At 36.6% G+C, this 20,184-nt stretch overlaps 1 protein-coding gene across 3 annotated transcripts in view; it reads right to left on the bottom strand.

Moving 5' to 3' along the window:
- VTA1 (vesicle trafficking 1) overlaps positions 1-20,184 on the bottom strand; it is a 79,253-nt gene that overhangs the window by 48,015 nt on the left and 11,054 nt on the right. For 2 of the 3 annotated variants that reach the window (XM_025382070.1, XM_025382071.1), the window contains exons 2-4: positions 10,851-10,945; positions 7,530-7,657; positions 6,772-6,847 (exon numbers count right to left, since the gene is read on the bottom strand). In XM_025382070.1, the coding sequence (XP_025237855.1) occupies positions 6,772-6,847; positions 7,530-7,657; positions 10,851-10,945 (299 nt within the window). The remainder of the gene's footprint in view (positions 1-6,771; positions 6,848-7,529; positions 7,658-10,850; positions 10,946-20,184) is intronic. The other variant, XM_025382072.1, reaches the window with a different exon arrangement.

The raw sequence follows: 20,184 nt of genomic DNA, 5'->3' as shown, positions 1-20,184 counted from the left end.
ATGAGAAGACAGTGAGCAGCCTGATCTACAAAGAAAGTAGGACTGGCAAATAGTGCTGCAAGCAGAGTACGGAGCATGACAGAAAACCTGAAAATCTGACAGAGGAGCATGGACTTGTAGTGTTAGGAAATAAGAGGTTCCTGTAGGTTCTTCAATGACAGAAGAATAAATTGCAGGGGAAAAAAAGCTCAAAATAGGATGCATTAGTTATGCAAATTGCATAATTCATCTTGTGAATCAGTGGCCTTTTTAAAAAGGGATGGAATTTTAAGTAAAAAGAACTTAATTAGAATACCCCAAATCATCACATACAGATATCATACAGAAGGCTTCGGTTATTCAGATTGTGTACATCTTATATTCGTCTATTTTCACTGCTATAAAGGAATACCTGATGTTGGCTAATTTATACAGAAAAGAGGCTTCACAGTTCCGCAGGCTGTTCAAGCAAGGGCCGAGCATCTGCTTCGCTTCTGGTGAGGCCCAGGAAGCTCTTACTCATGATGGAAGGCAAAAGGAAGCCAGCGTGTCACAAGGTAGGAGAGGCAGCAAGAGAGACGCCAGACTCTTTTAAACCACCACTTCCCACGTGAAATAACAGGGCGAGAACTCCCTTATTACCATGGGGAGGGCACCAAGCCATTCAAAAAAGATCCACCCCCATGACCACTCCTCCCACCAGGCCTCACCTCCAACACTGAGGATCCCATTTTAACATGAGATTCGAGGGGGACAAACATCCAAACTATATAATTCCACCTCTGCTTCCCGCCCCCCTCAAATCTCACGTCCTTCTCACACTGCAAAATATAATCATCCCTTCCCAAGAGCCCCCTAAAGTTTTAACTAATTGTAGCATCAACTCAAAAGTCTGAAATCTCATCTAACAATCAAGGCACATTCCTTTCACCTGTGAGCCTGTATGATTAAAAGCAAATTATTTACTTCTAAGAAAGAATGGTGGTACAGGCATTGGGTAAGCATCCCCAGTCTAAAAGGGAGAAACTACCCCAAAAAAGGCACGATACGCCCCACACAAGTCCAAAAACCAACAGGTTAGACATTAAACTTCAAAGTTTCAAAATAATGCTTCACTCCATGACCAGCATCCAGGGAACACTGGTACAAGTGGTGGCCCTGGGCAGCTCTGCCCCTATGGCTTTGCAGGGTACAGCCCCTGTGGCTGCTCTCATAGGTTGGAGTTGAAAGCCTGCACCTTTTCCAGGCTCAGGGTACAAGCTGTCAGTGGCTATACCACTCAGGTGGGCCTGGGTGGTGGCAGTCCCGCTCCTACAGCTCCACTAAGCAGTGATCCAGGTAGGACTCTGTGTGGGAGCTCCAACCTCACATTTCCCTTAGCACTGCCCTACTAGGATCTCTTTGTGAGGACTCTAACCCTGAGGCAGGCTTCTGCCTGGGCATACAGGCTTTCCCACACATCCTCTGAAATCTAGATGGAAACTGCCAAGCCTCCTTCACTCTTGCATTCTGTGTACTTGCAGACTTAACACACCATGTGGAAGCTGCCAAGGCTTACAGCTTATGTACTCTGGACCAGTGGCCCAAGGTATACCTGCGGCCCTCTGAGGCACAGCTAGAACTGGAGCAGCTGGGACAACCATAAAAATTTTCAAACTTTAAATCAATTAAAAATAATTGTCTGCATTATAAAGATGTTTAAATTAAAAGACAAATATACAAATAAAAATTATGCCATTCCCTTGCCCATTTTCTTTTTTTATTTTAGATTTCAGTGTTTCCCAAAACACATTCCATGAGAAGGAAAACAACCAATTTTGAAGAAAGTTTCAGCTTTGTTAAAAAGCTACGGAATATCAAGCAGTTAAATAACACCAGTGCCTTTCCTTATCAACAAACAAACCAGTTATGGTGAGTCTTGAACTATATCTAAACGTATCTAATGAGTATATATCAAAAAAAAAAAAAATCTTGTCTACCTGAAATCTTCAAACTCATTCTTTCCCCACTTTTCTGTTCCCTGTCTTTGTCTCTACCAGTGTTTTCAAATTACACAATTAAACTAAAGTGGAATTGTAAAGGAGGAAATGACTTAACACTGCTAAATGATTTGAAGACCAGTTTATATTCGTGGTTTTGGAACAACTCATCTTTTTATAGTTTTTGAAATAAAGGTTATAATAGTTTGTGTCTTGTTTTAGGCATATAGTGCTTAAATGACAGGTAAATAAAAAAACTTCCATGTTCTTAGACAACAATGAGGACCTGTGAGAGGGCTGATGCCACTAACTATCTTGCTTATCAGTATTTTTAAGGGCTAGTAAAATCACAGTATTTTTAAGGGCTAGTAAAAGTACACAGAAGTGTACTTCTCCCTCTTCCACCTAAACAAGCATTACTGAAAACTCCTGGCATTTTAAATCATTATTATTATTTTAAACAGAATCTTGCTCTGTCACCCACGCTGGAGTGCAGTGGCACAATCCCGGCTCACTGCAACCTCTGCCTTCTGGGTTCAGCAATTCTCTGCCTCATCCTCCCAAGTAGCTGGGACTATAGGTGCAGGCTGCCACATCTGGCTAATTTTTTGTATTTTAATAGAGAAGGGGTTTCACCGTGTTGCCCAGGCTGTTCTCAAACTCCTGAGCTCAGGCAATCCACCTGCCTCGGCCTCCCAAAGTGCTGGGATTACAGGTGTGAGCCACTGCACCCGGCCTAAATCATCATTTTTTAAAAAACTCAGTAATCACCATGAAGACTCTGTTTCTAAAATGGAAAACGATGGAACAAAATACAATACTGAAAATAAGAGAAAACAAGTCTGAATAAGGCTGATCACACTGGTTGGCCTGAGGCATATGGATAGACTTAACAGTATTTTCCTTTCTTTGGCTGACTTTATATAGTTAGTCAACCTTAGTTCGTAGTCAAAAATCAGTTTACTAGCCATGTAAGGGTAAGATCACTGTAATATATTGCATATGAGAAAAGTTAGTATTTTGAGTGTCAAGCAATTTGTACACTAAGTGCAAACTTTATATATAACAAATTTAAGTTAGTAAAAAGCACCTACACAATTACATATTAACTGTGTATACACACATTTTTCAACACAGATATGCAGGATTTACAGAAGGCCCAAGAATATACTTCAGCCCAAAGCATATGACCACAGAGACGTCCCTTTCCACTCTGGTCATATAGGTTTAATTTCTTCTTTCCATCCCATTCCAGACCCCTCCAACTATCTAGAATCCTTTATCTACCAACAAAGACGCAATCTCCTACTTTATTCTAGCACTAGTGCAAGGCAAAGGGGCTTAGGGAGCAGGTTACGTAGTGAGATAGGGGGTAAAAAAAATCCCTGTACCCTTACTCTTTAGTAACTCTCATATCTACACAAATCCCATCCCATCACCCCAATCTCACCTGAAGCCTTCTCATTGGCCTCATTTACAGTGTTTGCCCTAGTTTCTATGTTCAAAAAACTAAGGAAGCTGGTTCTTCATTGATGGTAGCTAAAAGTAGCTAAAAGTAAACCTAGATTTTTCTCCTGAAATACAGATAAATTATGTAGTTTATGTACGTGGAAGTGTTACATATTCTTTAAGTGAAAAGAACCTATTACTCACTTAAGATTTCTGGAAATTTTGTTCTTTTTCCTATGACTATTACTTAACCTGTTAGCTGGGTTCACCATTGTTAGCAGTTATAACTTTAAAGGATTATGTGCTTGCTTCTAAAATACATAGGCGAAGGTAGCTTCCCTAAGTAAGAAGGAGCAGAAGGCAAGGAGAGCACAATAAACCATGTGGCATTCTGATCTGCTACTTTGCCTTATCACGATCCTCTCCTCTCATATCTTGAATTTCCATTTACATCTACAAATGTGTTTCTTTACTAACTTCTTCCTCTTACATTGAAAAAATAGGTGTTTACCAAGGGTTTTTACTTAGTCATCTTCTCTCTCATTCAAAACAATCCACTTACCTGAAGGGTTGGTCTAATCTTATAACTTGAATTGTCCTCTCTACTTTGCTGTCTTTTGCTTATTTATTTCCAAGAGGCTTCTGATGATTCCTTTTTGGTTGTCAAACTTGCAACTCTAATTTTAAAATCTAAGTTTCAATAAATTATTGTTTCTCAAATCAAAAACAACTCATCATGTATGGTTCTCCACCTCTCAACTAAGGCCCACAGTTAATCATCAACCAGTTTTTTTTCCTTTTTTTCTTTCTTTTTTTGTCAAATGGTTCTGTAGTTCTCCCTCACTACAGTTCATTGTACAGACTCCTATTATACGAAGCACGCCAAGGCATAATTCTTTACTCAAAAATACAAATTGAAGATTGCAGGTCTTCCATCATCTGTCTGACCTGGCTTATGACATACTCTTCTACTCTGAATTCTCACCATTCTCCTTCACCTACCTGGTACTCTCCAAAGTTCTACTGAACCACTCAAAGCTTTCCATCATGTCATGTTTATATTACCTCTGTATCCCCAAGTATTTAGCATAGTTCCTCACACTAGTAAAACAGAGAAGAAAAGAAAATTTGGATCATTAATAACAGGAGATGAAGTGAAAGGGAGTTAAAAACGTGGATCCATGAGGCCATCAGAATATAAAAAGGTAATACTCATTGAATAACAGTTCAGGTTTTCACACTCCAGGTTATCAGTTCTCCTTTATACGACTCTGTACAAGAGTTAAAACATCTGAGAGCAGTGGCTCTGAATGGGCATTGCTCCATAACTGAAAATATCTCAGGTGGTTTCTGGTTAGCTCAGTTACTGGGAAATGACACTGGCAGTGTGTGGGCAAGGGCCAAAACTGCTTTATGTTTTGGAATAAAAGGGACAGTCACATTAAAAAAAAATATCCTGGCTGGGAGTGGTGGCTCATGCCTGTAATCCCAGCACTGTGGGAGGCCGAGGCAGGTGGATCACGAGATCAGGAGATTGAGACCATCCTAACCAACATAGTGAAACCCTGTCTCTACTAAAATACAAAAAATTTGCCAGGTGTGGTGGCGCACACCTGTAGGCCCAGCTACTTGGGAGGCTGAGGCAGGGTAATCGCTTGAACCCAGGAGGTAGAGGATGCAGTGAGCCGAGATTGTGCCACTGCACTCCAGCCTGGTGACAGAGTGAGACACTGTCTCACAAACAAAACAAAACAAAACAAAACAAAACAAAACAGTCCTTCATTTGTCACAACTTTGAAATGTCCTGAACAACTTTCATGCTGGCAAAACCCCTGCTTATACTCATCAAGCTTAGAGAGTAACTTCATTTTGAATATAAAGAAAAAATAACTTTTTGCAGTTTTGCTATACAATCTTTTACAAACATGCCTTATACACTGATTGTACTTTGTTTTGTTTGGGACTTTACTAAGAGCTAGTCATCATTTTGAAAAAAAAAATTCTATCACAGAAAACAACATTGCCCGTAGTGTTCAAATCATTCATATTCACATATGTATCAATCTCATTTATAACTCTTTCTTTTTCTAGATTAATACATTCCCTCTCAGAAAATAAATTCTCCACCTGAATGGTAAAGCCTATTATGGTGAAAATAATACTGAACTTAAGGCAGTAAATTTGTCATTTAGCCCCCATTTGCCCATGTATAAAATGGTTATGTGCTTTGCTTACGTTACAGTCATTATGGGAATCAAATTGATAAAATGAACAGGAAGTATGTTATAAAATATTAAGTCCTATATGCATTTTACAAGGGAAACAAACCATTAACAATAATGCTGACTAGAAATGAAACAGAAAAAAAGATCATAAAAAGATTCTACCTCCAGTGCCAGTGTGTTGGCTCACACCTGTAATTCCAGCACTTTGGGAGGTCAAGGTGGACACATCACCTGAGATCAGGAGTTCGAAACCAGCCTGACCAACATGGTGAAACCAGGTCTCTAGTAAAAATACAAAAATTAGCTGGGTGTCATGGCATCTGCCTGTAATCCCAGCTACTAGGGAGACTGAGGGAGAAAAATCGCTTGAACCCGAGAGGCAGAGATTGCAGTGAGCCGAGATCGCGCCATTGCACTTCAGCCCGGGCAACAAGAGCAAAACTCCATCACAAAAAAAAAAAGAAGATTCTACCTCCACTATGTTCAACAAATTACGGTGTAAAAACTTAACAACATACAGGATTAGTAATATGTTAATACTTAATAAGATCAAACTCTAAACCTATGCTGTCCAATACTGTAGTCACACATATGCTGAAGTGTAAAATACATGCTGGATTTAAAGAACTTATTACAGGCCAGGTGCAGTGGGGTTCACACCTGTAATTCCAGCACTTTGGGAGGCTGAGGCAGGCAAGATTGCTTGAGCTCAAGAGTTCGAGAGCAGCTTGGTGAAACCATGTCTCTACAAAAAAATACAAAATTAGCCAGCTATAGTGGCTTGTGCCTGTTGTCCCAGATACTCAGGAGTCTGAGGCAGGAGAATTGCTTGAGCCCGGGGAGGCTGAGGCTGCAGTGAGCTGAGATCACACCACTGTACTCCAGCCTGGGCAACAGAGCAATAACCTGTCTCAAAAAACAAACACAAAAATAAAAATAGAGAACTTAGTACAAAATTAAAGTATATTATTAGAAATAATTTATTTTTTGAAAATGGCCAATAAAAAATGCAAAATTACATTTTTTGCTTGCATTAATTTCTGACAGACATTCTGCTGTAAATAAAAAATGCAATAACAATATTGATAAACAGAAACGTTACTGATCTTCAGCTAAGACAATAAAGAATGTACACTCACTTCATCAGTGAGTTCTCCAAATACTGTTATGACATCTATCAAAAGACTTGCAGTATAGAAGGACTTGATCATGTTTCTGGAAGAGAAAAGAGAGTCGGTCTAGTTTAAATATGAAACACATTAAAATGTAGTTTTGTCATGTAGTTATAAGAAAAAAAAATTCCTATCTTTATAAAAGCACTCTGAAATTAATGTTTTAAATAAAATCAGATTTCAAGAAAGTAACAAAAATCATTTTATAATCTGTTACTATGAGAAAGTAACAGGGCTCATATTATAAGTAAATGTGCCATGGCAAAACTTTTTGTATGTTTTTGATTTTAGAAAAATGTAATTATAGTATTATCTGACTCCATATGACACCATAATGTATTTCTTTACATGCAAATATTATACTGAAAAATCATTTGAATTGACTGGGGTGGGTACCTTCAAAATCAAAATCAAAATCAAAATCATGAGGCGAGGCTGTGATTTTGCCTAAAATCAACTCAGATTTTACTAAATGTTAAAAAAACAGCTAAGTAGAGTATATTTACTAAGTAAATAAATCTGCCCTGGGTATTTCTTCTTTCAGCCATTTTCTTTTATGAGAAAGGCCAGAATTTGTAACCTAAAATCACTGTGAGGTTCGATAATTTTTTCTAAAAAAACCTAAATCAATCAGCAGGTTAGAAAGTGTTCCAGAGAAAACTAGTTACTTTTGGTTATACAGTTACAAAATTAATAAAATAATTTTTATTTTTCTCTTTACTTACTTGTGAAATCGCCCAGCACGATCTTCATTGTCTGCATACAAAAACATTTTCAAAGCATAATTCTCCAAATGGGCACAACCCACTATTTCTTGAGTAATAGCTTCATTATCACCCAACTGCTTCTTTAGCTAAAATAAAATCAGATACATAGCTTATGATTTTGGACTCTTAGAAGTGTTGGCTTAATTACAAATAATTCTAATAATCATTTTAAGTAAATTATTTTACATTAATTTCAATAAAAGATGTTATCAATGAAATTTGCAAAAAGAGTTGCTATGCCTCAGCCCAATGCATTTAAAACAAAATCCAATGCTTACAACTTTGAAGAAACACACTTATGATAAACTGAAAATATAATTTAGCTCTAACAATCAAAATAACCAAGCATAAAACGATAACATATCCAATTATCCATATGAAGGAAGCATCAAATACTTCAAAATGATGTTTTATTACCCAAACTATAAGTTATCCTAAAAATAGAATTAGAAAATAATTTCTAGGCATATATAACTTAAAATTTTATTTTATTCCCATTTCTTCTGTCAAATCTAAAAAAAAAAAAAAAGACTAGAAGGTTCATCACGTCCTAAAATAGTATCTCTCGGCTGGCCACAGCGACTCATGCCTGTAATCCCAGCACTCTGGGAGGCCAAGGGGGCGGGTCACGAGGTCAGGAAATCGACACCATTCTGGCTAACTCGGAGAAACCCCATCTCTACTAAAAATACAAAAAGAAATTAGCTGGGCATGGTGGTGGGCAGCTGTAGTCCCAGCTACTCGGGAGGCTGAGGCAGGAGAATGGCATGAACCCGGGAGGAGGAGCTTGCAGTGAGCCAAGATCGCGCCACTGCACTCTACCCTGGGCGAATGAGCTACACTATGTCTCAAAAATATATAAATAAATAAATAAATAATAATAATATAATAATGTCTCTCAGAGCACATCATGTAAAAAACAAAAAAGATCTAATTCTAAGTAAGGTATAAGACAACAAACTCAGAATCAACTTATGGAAGCTTTTAAAATTTAGACAAATATATACCTGCAATCAATGCAACTTATACCTGTAAATTTTTAGCCCTTTTCTATAGACAAAATAATTTAAAGCATTAAAAAAAGTTGCTAATTTTTACTCAGACTACAATACAGGAATAAAATAACTCCCTGGAGTATCAGATCTGAGCATCATAGTAGTTGATAAAAACCTGCTTTTTTTTAAAGTAAAAAATTAAAATTAAAAGAAGCCCCAGGACTTTTCATAAAATCAGCAAAGTAAATACTTTCATAATTAAACAGAATAACTTATGGTCCAGAAGAGATTTAACGCTGAAATTTAAGGCAATTTTATCTATGTTTATCCTGAACAAAACAGAAAAAAGAAAAAAAAATCCCCACAGATAACAGTAATTTATGTATCTAAACTGCAAAATCATTTGTAAAGGCAGATTTCGTTATAGAATAATTTTAGTGAGAGTAGGCCACTTCATCTCATCTTCATCAGAAAATATCTGACAGCAAAAACATAATATATTTGAAGTTTTAAAACTGTAATGCAAACATTATAGTGTGCCCTCACCGTGGAATAAACTTACCCTACCTGTCATTTAATGTACGTAGTGATAAATTCCTGATGAGTCCCTTTATAAATGTGATTTTACACTTCAGAAATCTGTTTGAATTTTGTTTTATCCAAGAACTATTATCCGAGCTACTACTGCTATACAGTGAAGTTAATAAAGAGACATTATACTATACAAAATGCTAGAGTTGGATTTTACAAATATACTGCTATGTGTGAGAAACATTCTCCCTTCTACCCCAACCCATTGCCTAAAAAGAGAGTACTCAAATTTATCTTGTATCCACAGAAGCAGCTGTAGAAATGGAAGGCCAGATAGGCTCCAGGAACAGCTGAATTTCCTCAGTGTTGCCATGAGGCTGATTTTGGGTAGTTAACAGTAGCAGATGACAGGAGTCAATAAGCCAGAGAGCCACACCAAGTGAGAGAACACTACTGCCCATGGCTGCTTTATACAACTAGGTAGGAAGTTCTGTCTTCACGTAAGTCTTGTTTGAATGATAACCTCCTAAAAATACATAAAAATAATGAAAACAATGAAAAGCTCTGGGCTGAAAGTGTTTTCATTTTGGTTTTTGTCTAAATTTTCTCAAAGCAAAATAATACAACTGATAGAATAAATAGGTTTCTAATTCTCCTGAGGTTGGATATCTAAATAAGCAAATAAAAAGTAAATCACGACTATTAATGTAACAGTCTTGGAGGAGATGAATTAATGAGTGTACCCTGACTTTGTTAGAAGAGAAACCAGGTATGGCTGAGTCCAGGAGTTACAGGTAGGCACTGTAGACTACTAAGGTTGGCACTGCCGTCTTTGTGCACTGATATCCAATCCAATAGGCACTTCTCAGTAAGTACCTCTACAGTGATCTGCGAAGTTATATTAGGTTCAAGAAGGTGACTAATTAGTCACCTACCACTTTCCTGCTAGGAGGGATGCCTAAACCCTAAGAATATCTTGCCCTGGGACCCCAGAGAGGGAGGAAGAAAAGATAAGTAATTAGCATCATTTCCTTCATTGTTCCTTTCACTAAATACACACCCTATTATTTCATTATTACAAGAAATATTAAGATTCCCAAATTAATCACCCATGTAACTGCAAGGGAAGGTTAGAAAGGGTTTTTCACGGTTGGGCATGGTGGCTCATGCCTGTAATCCCAGCACTTTGGGAGGCTGAGGTGAGTGTATAACTTGAGGTCAGGAGTGGGAGACCAGCCTGGTCAACAAGGTCAAACTCCGTCTCTACCAAAATATACAAAAAAACTAGCTGGGTGCATTTAGTGTGTGCCTGTAGTCCTAGCTACCTGGGAGGCTGACGTAGGAGAATTGCTTGAACCTGGAAGGTGGAGGTTGCAGCAAGCTGAGAGATCATGCCACTGCAACGCACTCCAGCCTGGGTGACAGAGTGAGACCCTGTCACAATTTAAAAAAAAAAAAAAAGAAAAGGTTTTTCACTTATAAAAGGATGAGCCAAAGGCTATCTATAATAATGTGGAACAAGATATGATGGCATATGCAAAGATATTTGAACATACTTTAATTAACACTCATAACTCCTCTGGAAGTATACAGCAAATAATTGGAAAAAAACTTATGTCTAGTTTTTCCTCAGGTATAATGGCATTGTTGATTGTTGCCAAGGGAAAGAACTAAAATGACAACACAGACACACAAATGAATAAAATGGTATTTTAACCATAACCAGAAAATAAATGATTAGTGTTCAACTTACAGCTTCTAACTGATCCATTAACTTTGATAAAAATTTGCGACATTCAGGAGTTTTACTATCGATCTTCATTCCAGTCTGCATTGCGTATAAACGACCTAGAAGGAAAAGATAATTTGAACAATTTCATTTTTAAAAACCCATGTTTACGAGTGTTTAAAATATAATTGCTAATAAATAATTTAAAATTCAAGTACATTTAGAAATAAAACTGATTTACTATGGAAGTTATAAACCTAAAAAGCACAAAAATATTATTCAAAGAATGCAAGATATCCATGATAATTTTTTTTTTTTTTTTTTTTTTAATCAAGTAAGGCCTTCTCTTCTGGCATTATGTTAAAAAAAAAATGACGAGGTATGTCCTAAGCTGTCAAAGGCAACTATAATTTAATTGGTAGGACAAAGCACACAGCAAACAACCATATGTACAAGAGCACCTGCCAAATGCCAAATAAGTGATACTGACAAAATATACAAAATGGGCTGGGATAGTGGGAAATAAGACTTGAACTGCAGTTTATAGAAAGAATTGCTACAGTAATTTTACATATACTCTCTCTTTGAATAAATGTACCTTCTCTTTAAAGAGTTAATAAAAACAACTGAGATAAGGCTAAACCTAAATAGCTGACACCACAATTTCTGTTGCTTTCCCAGTGATAAGAACTGTGAACAGCTCTGGTGGTAATTGCTGTTACCACTGATGTATACATACGATGTCTGTAATTTACCCCTTACATTCAACAATATGTCCTGGAGATCTGTGTCAGTGCTAATGTTCTGTGCTAATGAATGCATCAAGGTAACAAGAGCACATTCAGGCAGCTCTCAAAATTTCATTATAACTAATGTTGTGCATAAATGCAACAACAAAATGCAACGAAATTTTTGAATGAAGACTGATGGTAAAACTCATGAATTGCAAAATACCTCCTTGTGCACAATGCAAGAAAGTTCCCAGGGGAACCAAGAGGTGAGATTCCTGGGTCATAGTCTCTGTGCTTTTTTCATTTTGAGACCTACTGTTAAGCTGCGCTCCCAAAACAAAAGTATCAATACACAGTTGTACCTGCAACATATACAAGCACTCATTTTGCCTAAACTCACAAAAAACTTATTAAACTTACATTCCTATCAACCTGAAGACTGAAAGCACTCTGTTTGCTTTTATATTTTCTTTCCTAACCACTAAAAAACTATTAGGTATTTACTGAATAGCCCTATATTCTCATTTATGAATTAAGGATAGTTATCAAAATAAAATAATCTTCTGCCAAATTGGTTTGCTTTTAAACAAATTGACTTGTAGCAATTCCTTACACAGTATGAAGTAGAGATATAATGTTCCCCCACCAAATGAAATATTCTACGTGTTTATTCTGTCTCTACCCTAACTAGAATTTACACCCCATGATGACAAGGATGTTAGTCTATTTGGTTTGCTGATGTATCCCTGGCATCTATGATAGAGGTTGGCCCTTGATAAACATTTTCTGAATAGATAAACACATGAATGAAAGAATAGCTCATTTTGTCCTACTGATTTAAATGTCATTTTTATCATTCATTATCATATATTAAGTTTCCATGGTATAACAGGGCCCAGCTCTGTATACTGCCTACCCTGCCTGCTGTGCTATTCTACGGGTCTATTGTTGTTTGATTTACTAGAGCTTTATAACAAAGCTGAATTATCTGTAACTCTCAGAATTTCCCATACAATTATGTTTACATGTCAAAAATTCTCTTTAAAAATTAATACATGTGTGAAACAGTTATCTATTTATCATATCTGTGTGTTTTTAATTTTAATGGTTTTATCCGGAGGAACTGCTTTTTAGTGCTTAGGCTTTGAGGGCGTCATATTACAGAGCTTGAAGTTTAATTTAATAATGTATTCATAACCACATATCAATTTTAAGGATTCGATCCATCTAGATATTAAGGAGAGAGAGAGAAAAAAACAGAGTTCCAAAAGTGTCACCGAGATTTACTGCTACCCAGTGTAGTGCATGTTGCTTTCAATGCACACTAACTAGCACTGGAGATCACTTTGACATACAAAGGGATTCTAATTTGATCTCAGATTAAATGTTATCTTCTCACAAGATAATATCTATAAATCTTAATCTGCTCTTTCCTCCTCAAATTTAAGCTTACTGTATTTTACTGTATTGCCAAAATTTCCCAAAGAATATTAGGTATCCTTTATCTTATTTTTAAGAGGATACTTCCAGCAGAAAGTGGGATCAGTTCCATGCCAGGTGGCTCATATTCCCCTAAGAGAGCCACCACCCTAAGTTATACTGAAGCTAGCTAGGTCCTTGAGACCCATATGATCCCAGGGATTAGCAAAACAATTGGCTAGAGTATGGAAAATAAAATATTAGCATTTCTATTGATATTTTATCTAACTCCTTAAAAATTTATATTTTACATATCTCAGTACATCAATATGTAAATGTAATTCATAAATAGTTTACATAACATATTGCAGATGTGTGTTCAATGTTTTTTCTAACTCATATGGATAGGTGCTCAAAAGGTCGAGAATTGCTGCTTTATGGCATCCTCACTCGTCTCAACTATGAACGATGTTTTCTTGCCCCAACCTAGCCCACGCCTCTTCCCCACACCCCCATACCTTCTACCAAAATCCCATGGAACCACTGCTTTTCATCAGCATACTCCTCTATATTTTCTGATTCCTTCTCCTTCTCTCTCTTAACTAAAAGCAGGTATCACTTGAAGAAATCACTGTATTTGCAGTCCTCTTTAGTAACTTAAAAAAAAAAAAAATCTATCACATACCTCCTTAGGACTGGCAAGCTGCTATATTATTAAGGAGTTGTAATGTACCTAGCCCAAAGAGTACATTTCCCAGTATTCTCCAAAGCAAAGTATGGCCATGTAACCAACACTAATATTATGTACCCACAAATAGTTAGGAAAGACTGTTGTAATGTCTCCACAAAAGGGGGAATGACAGCAGGGAAATATCTTGCAGACCCTCTCCCTTTTTTGTTCCCTACTACCTAGAATATAAATACTAGATGACTGAAGCCCTAGTACCTATCTTAGGCTACAAAGCAACCTTGAAAATGGTAACCATGTGCTGGCTGGTAGACTTGAAACTGGAATCAGCTGGGGTCCCTGATGACTTACTGGAATTGGTACACTAGCACAGGGTACTGCCAACATCAGACTTTCCTTAAATTATAGAGTAAATCCTTATTTTACTTACCCATTGTTATTTTGGATTTTCTGCAATAAGAGAGTAAATCAGATTCAAATGTAAACACAGCCCATATTCTCAATTCTTATTGACCCTTGACCTCCAATAATTTTATGTGCTCTCTTTCACTCAGTGGTCATTCTATAATTAAATTGCCATCCCAAACTACTGCCAAAATCAATACATCAAGCACCCACTCTCTAAACATAATCTCTTCTTCCAACATTCAACTATGTGCATTACTACAGGTTTCCAGTTCATTGGCTTCTTACTACTTCTTCATTACTATCAGTCTTCTCTCTTTTAACTTCTCTCTGCAACTAGCTTTGATGTTACATTTTAAGAACTTTATTTTACTATCTCCTTCTACCTCTAAATTTTTTTTATTACATCCCTCTGGCAAAAGCATACTTATACATAAACCCAACTATCCTCTTTCTCTGTACCTGCATCCAAGTAGCAGAGACTGATGACAGATTGTCTTCATTACAAATATCATAATTATCAATCTCAAATGGGCTTGATACTTGCTTTCCCAACATCCCAATTGACTATTTCAAACACACTTTAATCTCTAAGACAACTGTCTTACCCAAACATACATACACATTAGGTAATTACTCATGATCTAAATGTGCACTGACCAATATAAAAAAATGATAATTTGAAGGATGCTACCAACAGTGTCATCTCCCCACAGGTCTTTCTCTTTTTTTTTTTTCTGTAACCACAGTAGTGAACACTATGTGAGGCCTACCATTCATGGAGCAGAGTTAGCTACTTGATAGATCAATTTTTGGAAGAAATATAGGGAACAACCCAGTCAGTAAAGAAATAAGGTTGATTCCAAGACTGTCCTTGGCTTTAGTGACAGCCATTTCAGGATGTAACCATTAAGCAAACATGCAGATAATTAATACAGCACATACAAATATAAACAAAATTTCCACTTCTTGTCCTTTTGAAGTTAACCTAATCCAGATAACTAATAGTTAAACACAGTGTAATAATAATAGTTTAATTAGCCTGGCCTACATTCATTTCTTTCTTAGTTTGTGTGCATATTTAGTCGTTGCAATTGCAAGGACATTATTATATGGTAATACCTTTAATTGAAGAATTGGATCCTCTCAGCATTAAAAGATTTAGGACAAAAATCGGCCTGGCTTTTATATTTCTAAATACCTTATGTTGCAAAGAATTCTTAAGTACAAAAAATTTACCATAAGATACATTTTCTACTATTAATAAAAAGGAAAATTCCTTGAATTCACTTAAGAAAACTCAGTTTAAGTACACTAAAACATCTTTTTGCCACAGGGATGAAAAAAGGATCTCTTTCATAAAGAACTCTGAGACAAGTAATTCATTCTAGCAGCAGCAATATGATGAAAAATTAATGTCTAACATGGAAAATACCTACAAAAACAGAACAAATACACATGTAGCTAAAATCATCTATATGAAAATATATTCGATTTATTTCATCAAGGAAATGTGTTTCTTTTTATGAATAAATATTATATTTGATGAGTAATGAAGCATATTTGCAAAAGGATTAAATACTTTCCAACATGACTTTAATTTAATGTGAGACATTTAGAAAACAAACATTTACTAATTCTGAAGGTATGTATAATCCAGAGTTCCTCAGAATTTGAACATTAACATTCTAACACATCCTTGCTTATCCATAAGAACATAAAACTATGAAATATGCATGATAAAATCATATGCAAAAAGATATAAAAGCAACTATGAGGAGTGAGGCTTTGATAGGTTAAAAAATGTGGCACTCAACAGAATACATATTGATACATAAAAGCAAACTTTATTCCAAAAAATAGAACTGAATCTTATTCTATTCCTAAGTATATTGCAGATCTCTTCTATATGGTTAGTATCATCCTTTGTGAAGGGCTTTCTGAGTCAATGATTATTACACAGTTTTTATACAAAATATATCCAACTACTTTCCAAATTAAATAATTTAGGCACACTATTTGACCAAAAAGAAAAAAAAAGGAGAAAGGAAGGAAGCATGAATGAATGCCTGCTAATGAAGAATACTTACTTCACTCGTCCCTTCATTAAATAGATAACTTTTGGAACTCCTATCATAACAGTGATTTTAAGAAAAAGTCACTCCTGACTTCCTATTAAATGATGTAATGAAAATCAAAGTATAGGGTAAGAATATCTGGCTTTTTCATTGTCCAAAGAATAAACGGATAATCACTGGGATTCTGGATATTGGCACTGTGCTGACACATAGCAAACACTAAGTGATGATCTGATTATTAAAATGAGAACACGGATTCGACTTCTGGACTTAATGAAGTAACTATGGTTATCATCCCAGTGTAAACAGAAAAAATCTGGACAAAATATATGAAACAAGCTTTCAGACAACAAAGACGGAGGAAGACCATGATACCTGGAGAAAGGAAACAAATGAGGTGGCACCAATGATCAACCCAGCATTCTGCCTGGAAGCACATGCCAAACTAAGGCCCAGGAAGAGGAGTCCCAAGCAGAAAACAGTCCTCTTGAGCTGAAAAAACACACTGGAGTGAATTCAGGGAGACTGACGCAGTTGTACATTAAGGGGTAGAGTTCTAAAGAGAAGGGAGCTGTGCAGGAAAAAACCCAGAAACCTGAATAAGGGTAACCTGGAGACACAGCTGAATACTAACATGTGGTGTGCAGGGGGAAGCTCCTCAAGGCCAAAGAATGAACAAAACCTGTTCAATAAGCTGAACTGTTCCCAATGCACACACAGGGCTAGAACGCATTCAAGTTCCAACAAGAGAGAGTGAAAAGTCCTATGTGTTACACTGGGTATTCAGTAGACAGTTCAAGATGGGCATACTTTGGTAGTGGTGTTAAAACTCTCCCTAGAGCAAAGACTACTTTAGACCTACCCAAAAAAGCTAAAAACAAACAAAAAACAATACGCAAAAGAATCAAATTGAACTCCAAATTTATTAATTGTTGGCCAGATGGAATCCCTTCAAAGAAAGACCACAAACTCCAGACATTCAAGAACGTAAAATTCACAAAGTCCTACTGCCAGTAAAAAATTACCGAAGAGGCCAACAGATAGGAAAATGTGATCCATAAGAAGAAAAAATATAAGCCAACAGTATGAGCAGATCAAACAATGACAAAATAATAAAAACAGGAGATAATGACATTAACATACTAGAGAACTATAGAAAGAATTTAAAGAAAACAATGAATAGAAAGGAGAAATGGTACATACACAAAGAAATCCAAATGAAACTTCTAGAGGCAAAAAATATAATACCAGCAGGGCGCGGTGACTCACGCCTGTAATCCCAGCACTTTAGGAGGCCGAGGCAGGTGGATCACGAGGTCAGGAGATCGAGATCACCCTGGCTAACATGGTGAAACCCTGTCTCTACTACAAATACAAAAAGTGGGCCGGGCGTGGAGGCAGGCGCCTGTAGTCCTAGCTACTCAGGAGACTGAGGCAGGAGAATGGCATGAACCCGGGAGGCAGAGCTTGCAGTGAGCAGAGAGGTGCCACTGCACTCCAGCCTGGGGTGACAGAGCGAGACCTCGTCTCAAAACAAACAAACAAAATATGTATATAATATCTGGGCCATGTGTGGTGGCTCATGCTTGTAATCCCAATACTTTGGGAGGCTGAGGAGGGCAGATCATGAGGTCAAGAGATTGAGACCATCCTGGCCAACACAGTGAAACCTCGTCTCTACTAAAAATACAAAAATTAGCTGGGCATGGTGGTGCGTGTCTGTAGTCCCAGCTACTCAGGATGCTGCAGCAGGAGAATCGCTTGAGGCCAGGAGGCGGAGGCTGCAGTGAGTCGAGATCACATCACTGCACTACAGCCTGGCAACAGAGCAAGACTTTGTCTCAAATAATAATAATAATGATGATGATACCTGAATTGAAAAATTCAGTGGGTAGGACTAATAGTACAGACACCAAAAAAGAAAAGAGTAGTAAACTCTGAAGCACTGCAATATAAACTACCCAAAGTAGTTTACATAATTTTTGAGATGGGGTCTCGCTCTGTTGCCCAGGTTGGAGTGCAGTGGCACAATCTCAGCTCACTGCAACCTCCGCCTCCTGGGTGCAGATGATCCTTCCACCTCAGCCTCCCAAGTAGCTGAGACTACAGGCGCAGGCCACCCATCGGGGTAATTTCTTTTTGTATTTTTGGTAGAGACAGGGTTTCACCACGTTGCCCAGGCTGGTCTTGAACTCCTGAGCTCATGTGATCCACCCACCTCAGCCTACCAAAGTTTTGAGATTACAGGCATGAGCCACCATGCCCAACCAATACCAGATTTAAAACTTGGATCTTGATGAGTACTAAAAATCATATTTATGTCGCAAAATATAAAAATTTTTATTTTTACATTTTATAAATTTCTTTAAAAGAGAATAGTTAAAAACATACATAAGGTTTACGGTATAAGTATAAATACAATGTATGACAACTATAGGCAAAGGACATGAGGGGGAAAAGACAGTAAAGATCTTTCCTTATATGTTAAGTGGTATGAGACAGTAGACTATGACAAGCTATTGTAAGCATTCTAGAGCAACCACTAAAAAAATAAAATAGGAATATCTAGTAACTCCACAGTGGAGCTACGATAGAATTCTAAGAGAACTTCAATTATCAAAAAGGCAGAAAAAGGAGAAAGAAGAAACAAACAACAAATGAGACATAGAAAACCAATAGCAAGACTTAAACCCAAACATATTTATTACATTAATTATAAATGTTTTAAACATTGCAATTAAAAGGTAGAGGTTGCATAATGGATAAAAACATAAGACCTAGCAATATACTATCGACAAGATCCCAGTGAACTGGAGTAATAACTTGATAATAACTAATATTAAATGAGTAATCACCATGGATCATGTACTCATTTAGTCATATAAAAATAGAAAAATTGATTAATCTACCAAAAATGCTTGTGAAGTTGATCTTACTATTATCCTGAGTATATTAATAAAAAACCTGAAGCTCGTAAGGTCATGGGGGGCCATAAATGGTAGGTTAGTATTTGACTCAGGCGCAGTCTGGCTCCAGAGTCACTGTATCCTGCATCCGGCAAGATGTCTCTCTTCATACACATACATAAAATTATATATAACCACAAATTTTACATACATGGCAACACGTAATTTGTTTGCACCCTTCATTTCTACATTATGCTGTGGGTTATGGCATCTTTTGTGATAAATGTAACTCCACATATCTTTAACAGTTACATAATATAAACTTTCCATACTGATGGGAATTTAGATTTTCAATTATACTGGCTCTTGGGGGAGCTAAAAAAGTGTGGAGGCTTTTTTTTTTTTTCCTTCCATTTTAAAATGCAATGTCTGGGGGTACTACTACCATTTAAAACAGTAATATCCTGAAATGTACTGGGCAGCCCTGACAACAAAGAATTGTTCCTCCAAGATGTTAACAGTGTCACCAAATAGAAACAATAATAAATTGAGGTTAAAAAAAAAAACAAAACCCCAAATAGTAGAAATATAAAAACCTGACAAGCCACAGAAAAATAAACATAAAAAAACATAAAAAATGTAAATGTAACAGCCCAATGAAGGATTTCAGTGAAAGTTGGAACTTATATCAAGCATGGTCATTGAAACCTACTATATATACTCCTTGACTGTTCAAGAGTATATAAGCTTCCACTTTGAACAGCCAAATATAATTGTCATAGAAGACAAACCTTATCAAAGATGCTTAAACTTCTATGAATGCCAAAAAAGAAATGAAAGTTAAGAATGTGTTATTTGACTGCATAGCCCCTTTGACTTTACATTTTTTTCTAAAGAGATGTAAAATGAGTTGACATTACTCAAAAAGGAAAGTATTAAATGACAATTTAAAAAAAATAAAATTCATGTTTGCATGTATGTTCACAAAACAAACATACGAGGAATGGAAGGCTAACGGATAAAACAGTAGTCCAACATTCTGTGTGTTTATTGTCTTTGCTACAGTAAAGTACCCTGAGAAAGCTTATTAATTAAAAAAAAAGTAAGTACTCAAGCAATAAGACTATAGAC

The sequence above is a fragment of the Theropithecus gelada genome, chromosome 4 (assembly GCF_003255815.1).
Source record: "Theropithecus gelada isolate Dixy chromosome 4, Tgel_1.0, whole genome shotgun sequence".
Classification (NCBI taxonomy): Eukaryota; Metazoa; Chordata; class Mammalia; order Primates; family Cercopithecidae; genus Theropithecus; species Theropithecus gelada.
Note: the sequence above shows the minus strand (reverse complement) of the source record. Positions and strands in the feature narration are given on the sequence as shown.